This window comes from Moschus berezovskii, chromosome 14 (genome assembly GCF_049115385.1).
Source record: "Moschus berezovskii isolate FMDL1 chromosome 14, NW_MosBer_1.0, whole genome shotgun sequence".
In the NCBI taxonomy this organism is placed as follows: domain Eukaryota; kingdom Metazoa; phylum Chordata; class Mammalia; order Artiodactyla; family Moschidae; genus Moschus; species Moschus berezovskii.
In genome coordinates, this window is record NC_142473.1 from 58640374 (window position 1) to 58655115 (window position 14742).

General features: G+C 47.1%; 1 protein-coding gene across 1 annotated transcript; it reads left to right on the top strand.

Annotated features, from left to right (window-relative positions):
- The first annotated feature begins 314 nt into the window (after positions 1-314).
- On the top strand, positions 315-14359 carry LOC129554684 (2-acylglycerol O-acyltransferase 2-like). Its single transcript, XM_055423703.2, has 6 exons — positions 315-478; positions 6672-6850; positions 9960-10164; positions 10481-10655; positions 11727-11926; positions 13187-14359. The coding sequence occupies exons 1-6, from the start codon at positions 388-390 to the stop codon at positions 13339-13341; spliced, it is 1005 nt and encodes a 334-aa protein (XP_055279678.2). The 5' UTR covers positions 315-387; the 3' UTR covers positions 13342-14359.
- The last annotated feature ends 383 nt before the right edge of the window (positions 14360-14742 follow it).

Sequence of the window (14742 nt, forward strand, 5' to 3'; positions counted from 1 at the left end):
CCTGTCAGGTGAAAGGAGACAATTACTGCAGCCAGATAGTTGTGTAAGTGTAAAGAGGACAGGATTGCCCTATACTTCCTGCTTTATTTGCCAAGTAATGGGCAAGATTTGAGCAAAGGTGATCTGGCAGATAATGTATTGCCTGAAGAGTCCAGTGCACTTCTCTTCCTCTGTAGTAAGTTTAGTCCAGGCCAGGTGATTTTAAATATTTCACCTAGGATACTGCACCCTGCCAGGGTAGGTGCAATGAGACTCTACGGCTGGCTGGTCACCCTTCCTCCCCACTCCCACAAATACTTAACAACCTCTGGCAGCAACAAAAAGCAGCAGGTGTCTCAGACCACAGCAGAGCTCAGAGAAGCCTCCAGAGGAAGCAGAGGAATCAGCATGGTGGAGTTTGCACCTTTGTTTGTGCCACTGGAACGCAGGCTGCAGACCTTTGCGGTCCTGCAGTTGATCTTCTCTTACTTGGCCCTGCGTAAGGAAAACTGAGATGGGTTTGGGAGGCCTTGGGCACTTGCCACTTCAGGTGTACATGGTGCATTGATGTGGAAAGATACAGATCTTAAGGTGGATGCTGAACCTAGTGCCTGGGGATCACCTGGGCTGAGGGACATCTTGTTCACATGGTCTTGGGGACGCTTTGCCAGCTGGAATTGTCTGACTGTCCATGCCCACATCAGCCCAGCCTGGGACCTGGGGGTATCTAGAGGAGGACAGAGGGTCAAGTTCCTTGAGTCTGGAATTAGAAGAAGGACAGGTGAGAAAAGGCATCCGAACCCTCTGATGCCATGAACAGTAGCTTGTACCTTGTACCTTATCTCAAGGGCAAAGGGGATCCCCAGGAAGCCTTTAGGTACAGGAGTGACAATGTCCAATCTGTGGGAGACAAGCTGTAATTTAGGGATCTTCTGTGTTGGAGTGTTGGGGGTGACAGATGACAGGGAGCCTTTGTTATCAAATCATATTTGAGTCTACTTATCTGAATAGGGTAAAGCTCCTAAATGATAGTGGGTTGTGGTGAAAGAAAGTGTAAGCTTTATTACAGGGGCCAAGCAAGTAGTCCAGAGAGTTAAGCCGCAAAATGCATGAAACCCCTTTGATTACCTGGGACCAGTGTCTAGAGACTGAACAAGGTAAAATTGCTGGGCGCATGAACAGCTCTTAGAGAATCGTCTGATTGCTTGTTGATGAGGTAACTGGGAGTCACCATCATCAACCTTCTGGTTTGCCCTGGTCTATGGGCTGGTGAGCAACTTCTTCCATCTGCTGGGAGTTCAGTATTTGCAAAGCTGCTCAATGATGAGTCTCAACATTATCTATGGCTCTTGGGAACAAACTAAAATTCTTTGAATTTGTGGAACGGTTAAACTGTTATTTATTGATTGATTGGGAGTGTTTTCTTTCTGTATTTATGATTTCTGTTAATAATTTTACTTTTGAAATTTGGGGAAGGCTTAGGAAGCTGAAGATTTTCTACAAATCAGAGGCAGGCAGAGAACATGAGGGACCTTTCCCAGGAAGGCTGCATAGGTCCTGCTCAATTACACAGTCACAGTCTACATCAGGGGTCACCATATAGATCCATGATCGAAATCCAGGTCCCTGATTGTTTTTGTGTTTGTACAGCCCATAAGCGAAGTATGTTTTTTTTTCCATTTTAAATGCTTGCATTTTAAATGATTCTGTGCCTATGCAATATCCTCCAAGTTTCCTTTTGAGCCCCAGTGTCTGAAATGCTTACAATTTGGCTCTTTAAAAGATTGCTTACCCTGGTCTATGGAGGCTGGCCTTGGGTGGAGAGAAGGGGCTTTTTTCCAAAGATATTAGGAATAAATCTAGAAGGCGAATTGTACAGGCCTTCAGGAAAGTTAAGTTTTCCCAGGAGGCCAGTAAATGCTGCACGTATAGTGAAGAGATGGTTCATACTGGCCTAGTATGAGCAGTTGTTTGTTGCCGCTGCTGCTGCTAAGTCGCTTCAGTCGTGTCCGACTCTGCGCGACGCCATAGACGGCGGCCCACCAGGCTCTGCCGTCCCTGGGATTCTCCAGGCAAGAACACTGGAGTGGGTTGCACAGTTGTTTGTGTAGGGGCAAAGATGTGGCCAGAAAGTTCCACCGGAACCTGTTACTGAGGACTCAGGCCCCAGCAACAAATAATTTCCAGTGGGTTATTTGTATAATCTGTTTCTTTCCTCTTTTTTAATTCACACACTCACACAGGAAGGTAAGCTCCTTTCAGATAGTTGGTCTTGTTCTCATCGCATCTCAATCTCCAAAAGAGTTAATGTTGAATAATGCTTTGTGAATGAATGAATGTTGGGAGCATGATATGGACATAATAGTAGACTTGAAACCACCACTCATCCTACTGGCTTTCTGTATGAGGTTAGCTAACCTGAATACCCTCTCTGGGTCTTGGTAAAGTGGGATCTTACGTCTTTCCTTCTTGGTATTATGAGGGGAAAGAAGGTGTTTCCTTTCTTTAGGGTCCGAAAAGGCACCCAAGTTAAGATTTTGCCTGCTGACAGTACTTAAAGGAGAGGTCAGAGTGAGGGAGACATTTAGATGGGGGAGTTTTATGGATGAAGTAGAAATACCCACATTTATAAATTATTTTTTCTGACTTAAAAACAAATACATGCTATTTTAACACACTGAAACAAAATGTGTGTTCTAAGAGTCAAAGATTTCCCCCAAATCCTACCCTACAATGAACAGCTATTAACACCTTGGTCTTATTATCTCAACCTAGATTGAAGTTCTAATTTCTGGGTACAGAGGTTCAGTTTAGGAAGATGAAAAGAGTTCTAAGATGAAGGTTGATATAGTTACACAACAATGTGAATTAATTACACCAAATTGACTCTCAAAAATCAATTCGAGTATATGTCCATGAGAGGGGTTGCTGGGTCCTATTGTATTCTAATAGTTTTATAAGAAATCTCCATACTGTTCTCCTTAAGGCCTCTGTCATGAGCCCATAATTTGGAAGGAAATAATCTCCCCAGTGTTCATAATAGCACATTAACAATAGCTAGGAGATGGAAGCCACCTCAACATCCATTCAGTTCAGTTCAGTCACTCAGTCGTGTCCGACTCTCCGCGACCCCATGAATCACAGCACGCCAGGCCTCCCTGTCCATCACCAACTCCCGGAGTTCACTCAAACTCATGTCCACAGAGTCAGTGATGCCATCCAGCCATCTCATTCTCTGTCGTCCCCTACTCCTCCTGCCCCCAACCTTTCCCAGCATCAGAGTCTTTTCCAGTGAGTCAAAGCGTCGCATGAGGTGGCCAAAGTATTGCAGTTTCAGCTTTAGCATCAGTCCTTCCAATGAACACCCAGGATCGATCTCCTTCAGAAGGGACTGGTTGGATCTCCTTGCGGTACAAGGGACTCTCAAGAGTCTTCTCCAACACCACAGTTCAAAAGCATCAATTCTTCAGTGATCAGCTTTATTCACAGTCCAACTCTCACATCCATACATGACCACGGGAAAAACCATAGCCTTGACTAGATGGACCTTGGTTGTCAAAGTAATGTCTCTGGTTTTTAATATACAATCAAGGTTGGTCATAACTTTCCTTCCAAGGAGTAAGCGTCTTTTAATTTCATGGCTGCTATCACCATCTGCAGTGATTTTGGAGCCCAAAAAAATAAAGTCTGACACTGTTTCCACTGTTTTTCCATCTATTTCCCATGAAGTGATGGGACCTGATGCCATGATCTTCATTTTCTGAATGTAGAGCTTCAAGTCAACATTTTCACTCTCCTCTTTCACTTTCATCAAGAGGCCTTTGAGTTCCTCTTCACTTTCTACCATAAGGGTGGTGTCATCTGCATATCTGAGGTTATTAATATTTCTCCCAGCAATCTTGATTCCAACTTGTGCTTCTTCCAGCCCAGCGTTCCTCATGATGTACTCTGCATGCAAGTTAAATAAGCAAGGTGACAATATGCAGCCTTGACGTACTCCTTTTCCTATTTGGAACCAGTCTGTTGTTTTATGTACAGTTCTGACTGTTGCTTCCTGACCTGCATACAGGTTTCTCAAGAGGCAGGTCAGGTGGTCTGGGATTCCCATCTCTTTCAAAATGTTCCACAGTTCATTGTGATCCACACAGTCAAAGGCTTTGGCATAGTCAATGAAGCAGAAATAGATGTTTTTCTGGAACTCCCTTGCTTTCTCCATGATCCAGCGGATGTTGGCAATTTGATCTCTGGTTTCTCTGCCTTTTCTAAAATCTGCTTGAACATCTGGCAGTTCATAGTTCACATATTGCTGAAGCCTGGCTTGGAGAATTTTGAGCATGACTTTACTAGCGTGTGAGATGAGTGCAATTGTGCGGTAGTTTGAGCATTCTTTGGCATTGCCTTTCTTTGGGATTGGAATGAAGACTGATCTTTTCCAGCCCTGTGGCCAAGCTGAGTTTTCCAAATTTGCTGGCATATTGAGTGCAGCACTTTCACAGCATCATCTTTCAGGATTTGAAATAGCTCAACTGGAATTCCATCACCTCCACTAGCTTTGTTAGTAGTGATGCTTTCTAAGGCCCACTTGACTTCACATTCCAAGATGTCTGGCTCTAGGTCAGTGATGACATTATCGTGACTATCTTGGTCATGAAGATCTTTTTTGTACAGTTCTTCTGTGTATTCTTGCCACCGCTTCTTAGAGTAATGCATAAACAAGATGCCATAATACAGGCAATGGAATATTACTCAGTCACAAAAAGGAACATATTAACACCATTTTCAGCACATGTGTGAACCTGGAGATGGTCAAACTGAGGGAAGATAGTCAAAGAAAGACAAATATCACATGATATCACTTATATGCAGAATCAAAAAAGAGGTACAGATCTACTTATTTACAAAACAGAAGTAAGAAAAAAACACATGGTTAACAGGGGATAGGGGCGAAGGATAAATTGGGAGATTTGGATTCACAACACTACCCTCTGTATAATAGATAATAATAAGAATCTGCTGTTAAGCACTGGGATCTGTACTCACTACTCTGTAATGATCTGTATAGGAAAGGAATTAAAAAGCAAACCAGAGTCAATATGTGAATGAGTTTAACAGATTTACTTTCCTATACAACTGAAACTAATACAACATGTAAATGAACTATACTCTAATGGAAACTTTAAAAAAAAGTACCAAAGAGTCACTTTGATAACTGGTATATGATAAACATATTTTGCGATCATTATCATTGAAAGGACAAAACAAAGTGCTCCAAACACAACCCTGAAGCCAGCACAAGGAGGGCAGGAATTTCTGTCCATTGTTCACGGCTTAACCACCGGCACCCAACAGTTTGGAAGTGCTCTGTAGAAAGCGAACCTCTGTGAGCCCCAAACTACTTTGATTTATGCACTTTGCTACTATTCAGACTCGGCTTTCCCAGTGCCTCAGCAGTAAAGAAACTGCCTGCATGCAGGAGCCACAGGAGATGCAGGTTTGATCCCTGAGTTTGGAGAGTCCCTAGTGGAGATCATAGCAACTAAAACGAGTGTTCTTGTCTGAAGAATCCCATGAACAGTGGAGTCATGACGGCTACAGTCCACAGGGTTGCAAAAAGTCAGACAGCACTGAAGCAACTTAGCACCCATTCATGCAAGATTCAGACTGGGTCGAAAGACCCCTCCTCCAGGAAGTTGGACATGAATGACAGTCTCGGTTTACCCTACTTTCAAACAGACTACAGGTGGGGGACGAACTTCTTTATGAGTATGAGCAAAGGGTGTCGAGTGGAGACAACGGAATGGAGAGAATGCAATATTCTCTAACAGAGAGGCTCAGTCAGCATCAGATTAGAGACAGCCCTGAAGACCACCTGACCCTGAGTCAAAACCAGGATTAGCCTGTGAAGAGACTCAGAATCATAAGTCTCGGAGGTATTGCTCACCGGGGCTGTTTCTAGCCCTGCTGCAGTCCTGATGAAGAAGCCAAGCGTGAGTTGCCCTCTTCCTCCCTCCTTCCTTCAGTGGGACAGGGCCTGGCAGCAAAGGAAAGAGCTCAGCAAAAGCTAGAGCTCAGGGAGTTGTATCAACAGAGCCGCTTAGTGTAGCTGGAACATGAGGCATGAGCCGGAACATGGTGAGTGAGACTGGAACTAGAGAGGATTTGGGCCACCAGTGGGGAGTATGAGCTCAGGCTGAGCTGCTTGAGCTGAGTATCAAAGTTATAAGAAGTCATGGGGGCACTTTACCTAAAGAGGGAATGTGGTGGGATGTATCTATGGAAAGATGGGCTGGGAGTAGAGAGGAGCTGGGCTGGGTAGAGAGAATACCTTTCCTCTGGGGTTCTAAAGATTGGGTACCAGGAAAGTTCAAGCTGTCACATCTCCATCAGGCCTTTAGTGAGCATCTGGTGGATACAGAGAGAAAAGGAGGTGGAGGGGGAAGACTCAAATGAGTAAGCAATCTGGTGCAGTGGGTCAATGCGAGTTTGAAATTAGGCCAACTGGTTTCAAATCCAAGCTCTCAATGTGCTACTGGTGATGTTGACAGCATTCTCCCTTCCTCCAAACCTTGGGAAGCTGATCTCTTCCTCATAGGAGGGGAGCTGGAATGGATAGTGCTGCTAGAGCTGGGTAAACAGGGAGAGCTTGTGCTTTCATATCTGTGACCACTAATGGTCCCTCTTTCTCTTCCCAGACTTTGTCTGCAGCATAGTCTTCATTGGACTGCTGTTCACAAGATTCTGGTTGATCAGTATCCTGTATGCAATCTGGTGGTACCTGGATCGAGACAGGCCATGGCAGGGGGGCAGGCAGAGTGCTTTCATAAGGCGCTGGACCATATGGAAGTACACGAAGGACTATTTCCCCATCTCGGTGAGTATGGGGCTGACTAGGGAGTGGTCAGGACCACAGTCCCCACGTGTCCATGGGGATGTTTGACCCTGTGTCCAGTGAGTAGAATACTGGGCCAGGAGCAGGAGACAGGCTTCTACCACTATATGGCTAGGGGAAGAATCAACTACTGTCTGACTATGGTTGTCTGACTTCAGTGAGGTGAGGCCACTATGACAAATGATGAATGAACAGGATTTGAGGAATGGCAACCCACTCCAGTAGTCTTGCCTGGAGAATCCCATGGACGGAGGAGCCTGTAGACTACAATCCATGGGGTCGCTAAGGGTTGGACACGACTGCGCGGCTTCACTTTCACTTTTCACTTTCATGCATTGGAGAAGGAAATGGCAACCCACTCCAGTGTTCTTGCCTGAAGAATCCCAAGGACAGAGCAGCCTGTTGGGCTGCCATCTATGGGTTTGCACACAGTTGGACACGACTGACGTGACTTAGCAGCAGCAGTAGGCCATGTAATGCAGCTCACTTATGTATCTTACAGGTGTAAATCCCTCAACAGTCTAAGTTTGAGGTGAAGCAATCTGTAATGGAAACAAGATTTTCAGAGATCTGGATGACACTTTATCAGATGAGGATACTGATTCCCTGAGAGAGAAGAAGGTGTGAGCAAGATATAAAGCAGCCTCTGTTACTGCTTTTAAAGTGTGTGCATTGGCTCTGAGAATAGAAACAGAGCAGAGAGCCCTCAGGGTGACCCTGTGTGTTTGGTATGTTGTGTGTCCTTGGACAGAGCTTTGCTTATTCTCAATCTCAGCTTCCTCCGGCATCCACTAAACAGTCCAGTTCCTCCTCTTCTGCCTATCTCTTAATCTCTGATCTCTAGCTCATGGTACCTCACGTCCATTTTGTACACTGAACTCTGGACCAAGGATCAATCCTTAGGGATGCAGGTCCCTGAATTTTAGTGACTGATGTTTGCTCCATTCTGAATCCCTGACAGACTGAACGCTTGGATGTCAGCAGCTGTGATGGCTGATTATCTAGTGGGACTAGGAAGAGGGAGGCAGCGAGCACACAGAGAGGAGCCAGGCAGGGACAGGCGGCCCTCTCTGGACACAGGAGAGAAGGATGTATACAGTGACACCTCTGCGAGTGGACATCATAGGTTCTAATACAGGGTCTGCAACACGCCCGTTGTACGACCTTGGGTGAGTTACACATGCTCTCTGATCTTCAATTTTTTCATGTGTAAAGTGGAAATCCGCCACATTCATCATTGGCTTGCGTGGATTCCAGGAGACATCAGGTGATCCTGGGGCTTGCAAGGACAGCATCTGGCTCTCCTTTCACCCCTGCAACTGCTGTCATTTGTACATCTGGCAGAAAAACTCTGCTGAGCGTCTCTATGCTGGTCTTATCTATGTCTGTTCTGTTCCTCCTTTAACCAGGTTTCTCCCCCAGAGGATTTCTCAAATAGGACACTATTGACAATGTGGCAAACATTTTTGCAGAAATTTCATGAGCACAGTGTTCCGATTTGTAGGCCACTGCAGTCCTGTGGCAACAACAGCTGCAGATGGCGGGCAGTACCAATGAGTGGCCAGCAGAGGGAGAGATGACATGCACTTCCACCGCCCTGTCCTGGACTGGGGCCTGCAGGAGGTGCTGCGGCTCACAGATTCTGGACTCTTGTCACCTCCCAGGACAACTTCCAAATCATCCACACACCTTAGCAGAGCAGGCCCTGCAGGAATCTTTGGTTGGCAGTGGATAGGGGCGTCAGAGAGTCTCTGCTATCTACTGGAAACAAGTGTACAACCTTAGGGTTGTCAGGTGTTTTGTTCTGAGGCCTTACTGAGGACTGTATTCAGAGACAGCCTCTCAGAAATCTCTGAGGAGCTGTTCTGAAAGGGAAGGGAGAAGTCAGTACTTACGGGGCTTTGTTGGAAAAAACAAAACAAAACAAGCCATGTAGCTAAACATCAAAAGATTGCTGCCAGTCAAAAAGCAGACATCTCCAGTTAATGATTTTCATGTTATTCTACAAATGGGGAGATACAAAATCTGGGCTCACTGCAATTATTCCTGTGATGTGCATGCTCACTCTCTGTGACCAGTATCCTATTATCTTCCATCCCAAATTCCTTTCAAGGCCCATTGTCAATTGCAGCTACAGTGGTGGCTGACTTGAAGGCAGGCAAGCAACATTCCTTGTCCTAACAACTCTGCTGGGATTACTCCACTCACAGTCTCTGTGCTGTGATTTTATGAGCTAGTGCCTAATGGTAGAGTTTCTAGAGAATTTAGGAGACTACTTCTGAGCACTGGAGCATCTTAATGTACCTTATGGACTTCCTACAGAGGTAATGGTGGAGAATCAGGCCGTGCTTCCCCGAGGACAATTGATTCCCCCTCATCCTGTGATCAGTTCAGGAGCTGGGTTTATGTGTAAGATATCATTTTCCAGGAACAGTAGTGTCTACACAGTCCAAGACCTGGCAGGGATGCAGTGCTGTTGGCAGTCTGTGACCTGGTATCAGGAAGTGCTGCAGACTTGACAGGATACCTCCCTGACCCCTCTCCACCCACACCTGTGGGCATCACTAGAGACTTCATGGCCCTCCTCCCAACCTCTATCTTCTATACCCTGGGGTCTCTTACACAGAATCACAGGGTCTCAGGTTTCCAGCTCTTTACCCAGAATAGAACTCCAAATGCCACAAAACTTGGTGAGAGGCTCACTCCCTCCTGTTCTGGCTCCTTCATTTTGGTCATGCTCTCCCTGGGACATGGTCTACCTTCATATAGGACAGTGGCTTGTCTCCTGTCTTCTTCCTAGGTGTCCTACCTCTGCATTGTGCAGGGTTCTTCCTTTCCTGGCATATGGCATTGGCCTCATCCATTCGTGGTACTGTGTTCTCTGTCTTTATTCCATAGCCTCCCTGAGTATCTCCTCTGTTTCATGCTTGCACCAGGGACAACGATCCTCAGACAAGTCATCTCCCATCACAGGACACTCACATGGAGTGTGATAGCACAAGAGATCAGCCCAGAAACTTAGCAGGCAGACAAGAGTGGGGTTTGTGGGGAGTGGGTGAAGCCCTGATTCAACAGATTGCTGTCCCTACAGCTGGTCAAGACTGCTGAGCTGGACCCCTCCCGGAACTACCTCGCTGGCTTCCACCCTCATGGGGTCCTTGCCACTGGAGCATTTACCAACCTGTGCACAGAGAGCACGGGCTTCTCCTCAGTTTTCCCAGGCATCCGCTCACATCTGATGATGCTGCACTGGTGTTTCTGGGCCCCGTTCTACAGGGATTACATCATGTCTTCAGGTGAATTTTTCCACTCTTTCTATCCCAGGACTATGGGGGCTGAATTCATGAGGAGGGATTTGTAAGGAGAACGGCCAATTGTTCTGTACTTCTTCCAAGTGAAGGTGCAGTGGACAAGGAGATGAGACCCAAGGAAGCATTTCCCATAGCTCTGTGCTCAGTGATGAGCTTGGTGGGAGAATTGGGAAAAGGGGTAGTGCTCGGTGCCTATCATTAGGGGACTGCCAGCTGGGGAGTGGGGAGAGCCCAAGTCACATACTCCTGAACTGTGCTTGCCACCTTCACACTGTACGTGACCACTTTCCTCTCTCCCCAGGGCTGGTCTCATCAGACAAGGAGAGTGCTACTCACATTCTGAGCAGGAAAGGAGGTGGCAACCTGCTGTCCATTGTTGTTGGGGGCGTCCAGGAGTCACTGAATGCCAGGCCGGGAACCTACAAGCTGGTGCTGAGGAACCGCAAGGGCTTCATCAGGCTCGCCCTCATGCACGGGTATTGGGGAGAGGATTCTGGTTCAGCTGGAGATTGGCAAGGATTATAGTTTGGAGGGAAGACTGCAGAGGCAAATGTAGGTCCTATTTTGGCAGGTAAATTCTCCATTCATTAACAATGAAGAGTGTATGTTGGTGATAGAAGCACTGTCTCAGGCCCACATACCCAGAGAAGATTCTAGAAGGAAAATTTTGTGACTAAAGGGATTAAGTCTTAAAGGTCATATTGCTGAAAGTTTGCATTCCATCTGATATCTAGGAACTCTAGAGAATGGAGCTTGGGACATAACTTAAAGCTATTCTCCTATCTTTAAACATCTGTGAAGAATACAAAGCTAGCTGGAGGAGATTTTTCCCAGAAAGTCTGCAGATTTTTTTTTTTTTTAATCTTGGAGAACTCACAGCAGCATTCTGGTTTGTCTCTCATGATCCAGTAACCAGAAAGGGTTAATCTTGGACTTGTGCTGGACCTGCTTCTGTAACTTTAACCCTCATCTTGCAGCTTTTGTTACTGTGGGAACATATAATGGGCTACTTAAGGAAGGTAACCTGAGCTGCCCTGCTGTAAAGGACTGTAAGGAAGTGAAAATTAAACATTCTCCTGCCTGAGGATCCCCATTCTTGGGGACATTTGCAAGGATCAAATAGTCTTTTCAGTTTGTTTCCTCACCTATATCCCAATCTATGATCCATGAAGAACTTGGCAACCTGGCCCTTCAGGATGGTTATTTGGAGGCACTAGTGTGCCATCTTCTTGGTCAGCCACTACGAATAAAGTCCCTTCCTCATCCCAACACTACATCTCAGATCACTGGTCTATCTTGTGGCAAGCAGAGTGAGCATGGACTCAGTAACAATCAAGTGCCAGTCTTTGGCCCTGAGAAGAGCCAAGACCTGCTTGAAGTTGTAAGACAAGACTGTGGCAGTTCTGGGAGAAACTCGAGGCCTCTTACTCTTGTCCCAGGGCTCTGTCCTCTGCTCCAGTTCCTGCTCACTAGGTCCCTTCAGGGGGCTAGTTGACCAGCTATGCCTTCTTGCCCCTCCACACGCCCTCTCTCCTGTCTCCCTCTAGGGCAGCTCTGGTGCCGATCTTCTCCTTTGGGGAGAATGACATATATGACCAGGTTGAGAGCTCTCCTGGTTCCTGGTTGCGGTGGTTTCAGAACCGACTTCACAAGAGCATTAGAGGCTCCATCCCTCTCTTCTATGGCCGTGGAATCTTCCAGTACAGCTTTGGTCTTATGCCCTACCGCCGACCCATCACCACTGTGGGTGAGCCTAGACCCCAGGCTGGGAGGGGAAGGGCTATAGAGAAAGAGGCCTGGGCTTGTGCTACAAGGAGACCTGGACACAGAGCAGCGCACCCTTCACTTTGTGGAGCACAAGTTCTAGAGTGTGAGACAGACACAGAGGCAAGTAACCCTATGAAAGGCAGTCTAGAATGAGAAGAGTAACAGGGGCGTGAAGCCCAGTAGCCACTACTGATTCCTGAGCCCCTGCAGTGTGTCAGGCACTGCACTGGCTCCTAACATGTGGCAGCTTAGTTTTCCCAACAACTTGTGAGGAGGGACTCTCATCCCCATTTTTTTGATTGCAAACACAGACCCACAGAAGGTAAATCACTTCCAGGAGATCAGGCTGCCCTTGGTATCAAAGTTGAGGTTTGATAGGGGTATTTGACTTTTTATTATGCAAGAGAAGGAGGGTATAATTCTGACTACAGGATCTAATGACAGTAATTAGAGAGGGTGGATACATGACCATGGCAGGTCTGTTAGAATTGTGTGTAAAATGGAAATCAGCAGGCTTTGAAGGAGAGCCAGAGGAATTTCCTTGTAAATAGTGGGCATGGGCTCTAGTCCATAGACTTAGCACCATCTTTCAGCTATTTGCTTTCTTCTTGAATTCCAGCTGGGTTCCAAGGCAGTACTAATAGAGCTGTTCACCTCTACTCACCCAGTCATTTCTTAGTTGAGTCCAGGCAACCCCCTCTAACAAACTTTCTTTACATTGTGTGGTGCATTCCATGAATGTTTATAGTGCTGCTTCCTCCAGACCATTCCCAAGAAAGAAGACATGGCAGCTGCTTTCTGATCCACCTCCTCCCATAGCCACAAGTTCTTCCAATCATGGTATCTGAGAATCCCAGATTCACCTTTCCCTGAAGCTAAGGGCGCATCCCAAGGGCTTACACCCTGGTACTGATTGTTCCTGGCTATGTGACCTTGAACAAGCTATTTAACCTCCCTGGGCCTCATTTCCTCAGCAGTCAAATAGGAATAATACCAGGTAATATCCCCATAGGGTTGTTAAGATGACATAAGAGATAATGCATGCAAATGCCTGCTGGCTGTGTTGTTGATATATCAGAATCTTGAAGTTGACCTTACATCTTAGTAACACAAAAAAGAATTGAAAGGGAGGGAGTTAGAGTGCTTACCTGGTCAGATGACCATTGCAGTGGGAACACCAAGGTCCCTGTGCCTTCAGTGGTTCCTCATCTGGACCACCACTCACCTCTGTGTCTTGCAGTGGGGAAGCCCATCGAGGTGCAGAAGACACCACATCCCTCCCAGGAGGAGGTGGACAGGCTTCACCAGCGCTACATGAAGGAGCTGGAAAATCTCTTCGAAGCCCACAAGCTCAAGTACAACGTCCCCAGAGACCAACACTTGGAGATCTGCTGAGCACCTCCCCAGAGTAGGGGCTCCTCCAAAAGGCAGGACTGGAATTAGGGAGGATAGAGGGAGGTGCTGTGATCTGAGAAGGCTTCCTGGAGGTGTCTGTTGAACACATCTCTAGAGCCTTCACTGACCTCTGAAGCTCCACCCCACACCAGGCCTTGGGTCACAGCTGGCTTCTGGGAGAGGAGACCAACTCTGGCATCAGTGATTTACTCTTCTGCTGTGACTCCTGTGTAATGGGTCCTCTTCATGTCTGCCCACCTGAGAAAAGGGAGAGATGCTGGGAGAGTATGATGTCTGTGTCTCTGTCTTTTGTGATCCTGACACTCAATAAGCGGGACAAAGAGCAGCTCCAGTGAGCAAGTTTCTCTTCCTCTGCCTTGAGTGACAGCACAGACAGACAGCAAGTGCAGGGCTTCTCCTAGAAGCTCCTGCAATCTGCATCGTTCCTGTCCCAACTCCTCCCTCCCAGAGCTGGAGAGGAAGGCCAGGCCACAGCCTCTTGATTCATCCAGGCACCTTTGAGTTTCTGATCGTATGAGCCCCAGGCTGGCAGCCAGAGGGGCCCGTGAGGTGCGGAAGGAGAATTCAGCTCTGTCACTGGCTAAAGGACCATGAACAGACTTCTTCACCCTTCTTCTGAGTCTCTGTTTTCCTGCTTGACTAAAGTGAGCTCTCACCTCACTCTATGTCACAAGAGTTGAGAGCTCCATGAGATAGCCCCTACTCATCCTTTGTAACTTCAGCCCTGAGCTTGACGCAAAAGGGAGCTCCATAAATGTCAGTTTATCAGTGAAAGGATTCTGTTTCAGCCTTCTCCTTTTCTTCCTCCCTACTCCCCAACTGGGAACACTGATCAAAGCCTTGCATTTAATCCCAACCTGGTCCTACAGCCCTGCTGCCATGTTTCCCCTTCCCACATCATGGATCCAATGGGGCACAGAATAGCATGTTGTGTCTTCCTCCCTGACCAGTCAGCTCCAACTTACCACCTCACCTCTGCCCAGTTCTGTGGGAGACAAGGGAGAGGCTATGTACAGACACAGGGCATACCAGGGAGAGAAGGAACATGAAGAGTACATGGTCCTGTGTGTCTGCAAGCAGGGAGGGCAAGGGCATGATCTGATGAGAGATATTCTGGGCCACTGGTCAGTGATACATATCATAAGGGAGGGTACAGGATGGGAGCGTAGGGCCAGTAGTCTGAGCCCTAAGACACATGTGGGCACTGGGAGCAACTGAGGCTTCCCACTCAGTTCATTCATGAGGAGGCAGCCAACCTGTCCTAGTGTGGAGGGGCAAGAGCTTTGACTTGGGCTGGGGGACCCACTCTCAAGCTCACTCACAAAGCTTCTGGCAGAAGGCTTCAGAGCCCGGCTAGTGGGCTGGTCAATTACCTGGTAG